The 8,812-nt window shown below is 44.4% G+C and overlaps 1 protein-coding gene across 1 annotated transcript in view; it reads right to left on the bottom strand.

Moving 5' to 3' along the window:
• Cog4 (component of oligomeric golgi complex 4) overlaps positions 1 to 8,812 on the bottom strand; it is a 31,358-nt gene that overhangs the window by 7,204 nt on the left and 15,342 nt on the right. The window contains exons 10-12 of the mRNA XM_010644433.2: positions 6,792 to 6,910; positions 5,760 to 5,926; positions 4,258 to 4,423 (exon numbers count right to left, since the gene is read on the bottom strand). Of these exons, the coding sequence (XP_010642735.1) occupies positions 4,258 to 4,423; positions 5,760 to 5,926; positions 6,792 to 6,910 (452 nt within the window). The remainder of the gene's footprint in view (positions 1 to 4,257; positions 4,424 to 5,759; positions 5,927 to 6,791; positions 6,911 to 8,812) is intronic.

Raw genomic sequence — 8,812 nt, 5'->3', positions numbered from 1 at the left:
TATACAGTTCAGGCTGGTCTTGAACTCACTATGTAGTCCAGGCTGGCCTCAAACTCATGACGGTCCTCCTCCTGAGTGCTGGGATTACAGATGTGCACCACCAAGCCTAGCTCTAATTTGTTTCTTGTCTGCCTTTTCCACTAGAATTTGATCCCAAGAAGGCAAGGATCTGGCCTGTCTTTACCACTTGTATGTCTCTAGTACAGCATTATGACATTCAGGACCTTGCGCTTGCGAGGCAGGTGTGATGCCACTGAACTAAATCCCTGGCCCCAGCATTATGACTTCTTGATGACAGAAATATTTTAAATCTGCACTGTCCAGTACACTAGCCCTGAGCCATGTGAAGTTACTGAGCATGTCCAATGTGTTAATTTGAATGTAAATTTAAATAGGTACTTGTGGTTAATGGTCACATGTTGGGCAGCTCAGTTCTAGAATCCATAACAGCACATGATGTGTAGAAGTTTCTTTTTCTTTTCTTTCTTTTTATTTATTTTATTATGTAAGTAATATTATCTTTAATACAAAAGAAAATGGGCAAAATTAGGTTTTCTTTCTTTTTAGACAGAGTTTTGTTATGTAGTATAAGTCAGCCTTGAACTTAGTTCTTGAACTCACTACGTAGTTCTCGAACTAGAAATCTTCCTACCTCAGCCTTCCAAGTGCTGGGATTACAGGGGTATGTTGATATGCCCAGCTTTTGAAATCTGTTAATGAGTGAGTGAATACTCTGGAAAAAGAATAATATAAGCAAATGCAGAGTGGCAGAAAACCCCACAAGGTATCTGGAGAATAGAGGTGCAGGGAGTGGATGATGCAAAGCTGGAAAGGAGTATGAGGTCCAGCTAGGACTTGGGTGCTATAGTTGGTGCTTTGTCCTGTGCATGATGGGGTGGCACTGAGGATTCTTGAGGGCAGGTAAATGCCACATGAGCCCAGCTGTGGTCTGGGGATACTAGCCCAGAGGCATGACTAACAGGCCAAGTAGGGAGGAACTATGAGTCAGTAACTTCAGGATTTTAGGATAAAAGGAGACTCCTAGCTGGGTGTGGTAGCACCTGCCTCTAATCCCAGCATTCAGAAGGCCAAGGCAAGAGAATTGTTATGAGTTTGAGATCAGCCTGGGCTACATAGTGGGTTCAAGGACAACCTGAGCTACTCTGTCTCTAAATGACTGACTGACTGAATGAATGAAAAAAAATAAAAGAAAGAGAATCCTACAACTCTAGAGTGTCTCTCAGAACCTCAGTGTGCATCCCTGTCAGTGTGTGCTCAGCCACTAATGAAGAATCCTGCAGCTGACAGTACTGCTTAGGCCATTTGGGGTGTGGATGACAAAGGCCGACAATGCTCCAACATGAGCCTGCCCACACTGCCAGTTTCCCAAGGAGTAACTGCACTGTCATGACAGCTGAAGGACAAAGACCACAACATAAATGTTTCTGCAAGGCATTGGGGGGCATGAAGTGAAGGGAAAATGGGTTTGGGTTAAAATGGTATTGATTTTACAGTTGCCCTGGGCTTATCCCTTGCTTATAGCAAATGCTATGTCAGTACTGTTGGGGAATTCATCCTGACAGCCAAATGAATCAAAGTGACATAAAAAATAGCCCTGTGGTGGAAGCAGTGACATTTAAGTGTTTGACATCAGGAAAACTAGAAATCTGTCATCAAGCCGTTAGCATCACCTTTCTTTTTGGCCTTATCTTCTGGGCTCTCTGACAGTGAAACTGGCTCAACGCGAGGTTCTCAGAGCAACAAATGTGTGAAGGGCACTGGCTAGCCTTGGGGACCTGTAGTCGAGTGGTGGAACACAGGGTTGGAAAGGTAGATGGGTTGGATTTCGGAGGCTTTAAACAGCCAACCAGACAAAGGCATCTAGTTGATGTGGTAGGTAGCAAGAAGCCAATGAATGCTCTTGAGCACAGAAACTAAAGAATGATGCTATACATGATGGTGCACACATGCAATCACAGCCTTAGGAGGCTGAGGCAGGAAGATCACTGTAAATGAGGCCAGCCTGAAGTACATAGTGAGGCCCTGTCCAAAAAAAAAAAAAAAAAAAAAAAAAAAAAAAAAAAGAGAAAAGAAAGAAAGAAGAAAGCTAGTTCTGTGGGGAAGAAAAAGGAAGACAGTTTATGATCATATGATGCTGGCTGCTGGACATTTGGCAAAGACTGCCCATTCAGGCCTAGAGCTCACGATCCTCCCACCTTTGGTTCCTGATTTGCTGGGATTTTAGCATATGCTTTTTTTTTGTTTGTTTGGTACCGAGGATTAAACTCAGCCTTTGTGCTTGCGAGGCAGGTGGCAGGACCACTGAGCCAAATCCCTGGCCCAGCACATACCTTTTTAACTGGTTTAAAATGATCCTCCTGCCTCAGCCTCCCAAGTGCTGGGATTATAGGTGTGCCCCCCACACCCAGCCTGATATTCTTTTTGAGCAACAACCATGACATCCCTGATTAACTCATGCCCAGGGGAAATATTTGCAATGATAGGAAGAGGGTGGGCTGACTAAATAACCTTCATAATGGATCTGATGACTAGTAAATTAGTGAGGTTCACCTGTAAAGGAGCAGGATAAATACAGTGGACCTTTGACTTACAAACTCAATTGGTTTCCAAGGGCTGGTTGTAACTCAAGTCGATTGTAATTCAATATAGCTCGAATCTGGATGTTTACCTGGGTACATGCTATAGATAACAAGAGGCAAATGAATCTTCCATTAACCTAGTTAACCCAAGTTGTTCATATGTCAGGCTGGTCGTAACTTGAGGGTCCACTGTAGTTTTTATTTTATTTTTTGGTACTGGGGATTGAACTCAGGTCCTCCTGCTTATGAGGCAGGCAGCAGAACCACTAAGCTAAATCCCCAGCCTGAGGATCCGCTGTATAAGCAAGTTTAGGCTTCTGTCCCTGAAAGCAACAGCTTTAAACTCTTTTTTTTCTTTTTCTTTTTCCCTGGTACTGGGAATTGAACTCAGGGCCTTGTGCTTGCCAGGCAGGCACAACACCACTGACCTACATCCCAGCCCTCTAAACTCTTTTAAGGTTACAGATCCCTTTAAGAATCTGACAGAGGGCTGGGGATTTAGCTCAGTGGTGCTACCACCTGCTTTGAAAGCACAAGGTCCCGAGTTCAATCTCTGGTACCAAAAAGAAAAAAAAAAAAAAAATCTGCCAGAAGCTGGGCATGGTGGTGTATAACTGTAATCTCAGCACCTAAGAGGAGTACTGACATGAGTTTGAGGCCAGCCTGGGCAAGAGTGAATTCAATGTCATAGATGCTAAGGGCCTTGTTACTAGAAAAGTACATGTAAACATTTTTGCATCTAACTCATCTGTGGGCTGCTTTGCTGGGAACTCTGCTATTAGATATTTCCTTAAGCCTTTGAACAAAGACTCATAGTTTAGCCAGTGTGGAGAACAGAGCAGAACTTGACCTGTGACACTGCTATTCCCACTCACGCCAGCATGTGCAGCTGGGTGTGGTGGTGCCTGCCAACAATCCTGGCACTCAACTCAGGAGGTAGAGGTAGGAAGATCATGGGTTGGAGGCTAACCTAGGTTACCAATGAAAGCCTGTCTCAGAAAAACAAAAAACAAACTATAAAACAGCTGTGCCAGAGAGGCCTGTGTGTTTCAGACTTCTGTGTTATCTTTTGGCTTACCACAAACTGGCTTTTACCTTGTACAAATCCTTTCATCCTTCTATGCTTTTCTTTCCCCAGCTGTCAGACAACTGGTAGAAATCACTTTCATCACCTCTGTCATTCACTGCGCATAGCTAAGGGCATTAATAGGGCCACCTTCCCAGAGGAAGCTGCTAGAAAAGCGGTCTTGGGAGGCCTAAAGGACTACACCCAACTGTGCTACAGGCTCTCAGATATGCAGTTGGGAGGCCTGGCACAGATGTTACAGTTGGTTTTGTGGCAGTTGTGTATCAAGCTGGACACCTCGGAGGGCCCCCTAACAGCTGGGCAGAGCTCTTGGGAATGAATACTCAGGAGAGCTGGGCAGCCCAGCTTCTGGCAGGAGAGCTGCATATCCTGACTTAGGCTGCTCAGAATAGGTCCCTGGGGAAGCAGTGGTTTCAGAGCCTTAGGAGGAGCTTTCCTTAAAGGAGTTTCTTTTCACAGAGACACTGGAAGGAAAGTTTTCAACTTAAGGCTTTTAGACTATGGCTTCGAGGCTGCAGTTTAATCTCTTAGGAAAAGCTGACCCAGTGTCACAACCTGGGGACCACTTACCAGGAAGGACAGCTTGGCCTCATCAGTGCTCTCAATGCCTTTTGTGTCAAATTTGCCCTGCTGGAGGCTGCTGTGCATGATGTTCACGGCACTTGTCACTCCGCGCTGGATGTCCTGTAAGGTGGTGGCTGGGAAGCCCATCCTCAGCTTGTTGGACAGAACACCCCTACGTGGCAGAATGGCATATGGGGAGTGACAGTGTTCAGCTTGGTCTCCAGGACAGTGGGACCAAGTGCCCACAACCCTGACCCAGCAGCACCAGTTGCTCTTTTGAGGAAAAAACCAATCTAGGAGATGTCAGAAGCCAGGGCATGACAGTACCCACATCCCTTCAAGGACATTAATGAAGCAGGAATATACAGAGGAAATTGGCCAATTCTTTTTTTTTTTGAGACAGGGTCTCACTCTAGTTCAGGTTGGCCTTGAACACATGCTGGACTTGAATGTGTAACAATCCTCTTGCTTCCTGAGTGCTGGGATTACAGGTGTGCACAACCATGCCCAGCAATTTTTTTGCCAGTACTGGGAATCAAACTCAGAACCTTGTACTTGCCAGACAGGCATAGTGCCACTGAGCTACATCCCGGGCGCAAATTTTTTTTTTTTTTTGGTATCAGGGATTGAACTTGAGACCTTGTGCTTGAGAGGCAGGTAGAACCATTGAGCTAAATCCCTGGCCCTGGCCCAATTTTTTTTAAATGGTGGGACACTGATTTATTGAAGAGCAGAGCTGGGGGGAGAGGTACGCTGGACTTAGCTTCTGGTCCATAGCTACATCATCAGTTCCATGACAGCACTGGCGATGTCACTGTGGTTGTCCCTTTAGCCATTTTTTTTTTTTTTTTGGTACCGGGGATCGAACTCAGGACCTTGTGCTTGTGAGGCAGGTGTGGTGCCATTGAGCTAAATCCCCAGCCCATCTTTAGCCAATTTTTCACTTCTGATGAGGCTTTCAGTTATCACCACTGAGCTCTAACAAAGAGGAGGCACCTATGCTTAGTGAAAGGCTGTACTGTGCAGGAGTTGAAAGAAAAGGTTTTGAATTGATCAGCTCTGGACTCTGTATTTCATCACTCATGGTGTGTGACCATTGATAAAGGACAGAATGTCTTGATGTCCCAGTTCTCACATCTACAAAATAGGGTTGTTATTAGAACTAAAAATGAGCAGGGAATTAGCATAGTACTTGGCCTCTGGGAATATACTATGTTTCTTGCTACACTGAACCTATATTCTTGAAGCTACATTCTTGCTTTCATTGAACCACTTGCTCTCTTTCCTAGGTCTAGAGACCAAAGGCCCTTCCAAGGGAACAGAAATTTGGCACTTAAAACCTGGCTGACAGCTACCTGGAACCAAAGATGTAGTAAGGGCAGGAGCTTGTGTCTTGAATAGAACTGAACTAGAATCATAGAGAAAAAAGGGAAGAAATAAATGAGCCTCAGCAATTAAACAAAACCAGGACCTTTGTTCCTAGACAGGAGAAAGGAGGTCAACTGTACCTGAAATCAGCCTCTAGCTCTCTGGTGGCGAGGTTGATCATGGCGCAGAGACAGTCAATGTTGGAGCTGGACAGAGCTCGCCCAATGCACTTCTTCACAATGTAGAAGACATCATCCACCATGCTAGACGTCAACTGGCCCTTCTCATAGGTGTCCAGAGCCACAGCCTATCCAAAAGCAAAGCTCTGAGTAAGCATCCCAGTGCTGCATGGCTCTAGTTATACTGGTCCTGGCTCTGCTCCCTTTTCTACCCTTTGTCTTATTTCCCCACCATGACTATTCTGGTCACAGCTTGCTCAAACAGCTCACTTCTGTACTGATCAATACATTAAGAAATTTAGTATTTAGGGCCTTGCTTTGTCATAAATTCATGCATTTATTCTTTTTTTGTTTGTTTTTTGGGACAGGGTTGCTATTGTAGTTCAGGCTGGCCTTGAACTCACTATGTAGCTCAGGCTAGTCTCAAACTCACAATGAACCTCCTGCCTCAGCCTCCCCAGCCCTGGGATTATCACTATGCTTAGCTCACTGATTTATTTAGGTTTTTTGAGACAGTCTTGCTATGTAGTTCAGGCTGGCCTCAAACTCACTATGTAGCCCGAGCTAGTCCTGAACTCCTGGAAATCCTCTTGCCTCAGCCTCTCAAATATTGGAATTATAGCTGTGCCCTACCATGTCTGGCTCTAAGGACCTTTGTCTTGGTGACATCCCTTACCTAGCATGTTAGACACAGGAGAAGCTCTACTTCCCCAAGGTGCCTTACCCACATACCGCCAGGGAGACAGGGAATAAGTAGGCTCCCTGGGGAGCTGAGCTGCACTTTTATAATTCTTGGAAAAGAAACACCAGCTGGGTATAGAAAGAGCATGACACGCTCATGGATACTCTCTCATCACACAAAGCAGTGCTGCCCAGTCTGTGTGCCAGTGTTCTCAAAGCAGAACCAAGAAAATGGACAGACTTCAGCCATCTCCTTCAGCCTGGCTTCTTGGATAAACAGCCCCCGTGCAAGAGATGTGTCCCATGTCCTACCTTATTGACGGTCTCCCTCATGAAGTACTCCTCCATGGTAATATAGTAGCCAATTAGCTCCTGCATGGTACAGCTCAACAGGCAGTTATTGAGGAGTTTGTCCAAGCACTTCTGGTGTTCTACGGGACAATCAAGAAAGGAGCATCGTTTTTTTTTTTCCCCCAAGGGGGATGATCCAACATTTTTCATTTACTTAGGTTCCTTTCTGGTTAATGCTCCAAAGAGGCACACACTTTACATGATTATAATCATAGTACACATACAATTCTGTATTTTGCTTTAAGTATTTCCATGTTTCTGTATACCTCTTATTTTTTCTTTTGGTGGTACTAGGGATTGAATGCAGTACTTTTACACTGAGCTACTTTTTTATTTTTTATTTTGAGATGGGGTCTTGCTAAGTTGCTACATTGCCCAGGCTCGGCTGAAACTTGCCATCTTCCTGGCTTAGCCTCCCAGAGTTCTGGGATCATAGGTGTGTGCCACCATGTCCAGCTGGCTCATTTACTTTTTTTTTTGGGTACTGGGGATGGAACTCAGGTCCTTGTGCTTGTGAGGGAGGTAGCAAAACCACTGAGCTAAATCCCTGGCCTGGCTCATTTATTTTTATGGGTAATGTGACGTTTTGTCAGATGGATAATTCATAGTTTTAACTGCTCTCCTACTTTTGGACAACTGAGTTATTTCCAGATGTCTTGCTATTTTTGGAGTTAAGTGGAAATAATGGTAATCAGAGATTACAGTGAATCCTTTTGTACAAATAACTTTATTCCTTTTTTCTTTTTTTTTTAGTTTTTTGAGATAGGGTCTCACTTTGTAGTTGAGACTGACCTGGAACTCACTATGTAGCCCAGGGTGGTCTAGAATTCACAGGGATCCTCCTGCCTCAGCCTCCTGAGTGCTGGGATTACAGGCGTGAGCCACCACGCTCGTCTTTACTCCTTTTTTCATAATCTGCCTAGAATTAATAGGACCCAAAGATGTAAGTTTCTAGGGAAAGACTAAAATACATTAGATACAAAACATTTCATTCTCTACATCAGAACCAGTAAGAGCTCCTGTGATGATGGAAATGTTGTATATCTATGTTGTCCAATATGGTAGCCAATAGCCAGGGCAGCTATTGAGCACTTCACACGTGGCTAATGGGACTGAGGAGCTGAATCTTCAAATACAATTTTAATTAAATTTGAATTTCAATACCCATAAGCGGCTAACATACTGAACAACACAGCTCTGTACAGTGATGGCTGTAACTGATATAAATGAATACCAAACTCAAAATGAATATACATCCTCCTTCCTCTGCATGTATTATTGGCATACAGAATTCCACAGATGCTGGGTGGGGCTTGAGTTCCCAGTACCTACTTGAACAAGAATTTTATGGTCATCTTTTTTTTTTTTTTTTTTTGTGGTACCAGGTATTGAACTATTGAACTCAGGACCTTGTGCTTGTGAGGCAGGTACGGTGCCACTGAGTTAAATTCCCGGCCCAATGGTCATCTTTTTTTGAGACAGGGCCTTGCTATGTGGCACAGGATTGTCTTAAACTCCTCTGCTCAAGCAATTCTGCCACCTCAGTATCACTCACAAGTAGCTGGGAATGCAGTGTGCACACTGGATCTAGCAAATGGTCATTTTAAATACTGGAAAGTCAGCCTGGCACAGTGAAGTACGCTTATAGTCCCAGCTACTTGGGTGTCTAAGGCAGAAAGACTGCTTGAGCTCAGGAGTTCATGACCAGCCTGGGTAACAGAGTGACTTTCTCAAATCAACAGCAAAACCTAGAGAGAACCTAGAGAGTCAATTTATAAGTGAATTTGGATATGGCTCATCTTTTTTTCAATGTCATTTTTCTTTTCAAAAATTGTCACTGGAAGCCGGGCGTGGTGGTGCACGCACTTGGGAGGCTGAGGCAGGAGGATTGCTGTGAGTTTGAGGCCAGCCCAGACTACATACTGAGTTCCAGGTCAGTCTCAACTACATAGTGAGAACCTGTCTCAAAAAAAAAAAAAAAA

Source organism: Fukomys damarensis, unplaced genomic scaffold (assembly GCF_012274545.1).
Source record: "Fukomys damarensis isolate Sample0158 unplaced genomic scaffold, DMR_v1.0_HiC HiC_scaffold_32, whole genome shotgun sequence".
Classification (NCBI taxonomy): Eukaryota; Metazoa; Chordata; class Mammalia; order Rodentia; family Bathyergidae; genus Fukomys; species Fukomys damarensis.
Note: the sequence above shows the minus strand (reverse complement) of the source record. Positions and strands in the feature narration are given on the sequence as shown.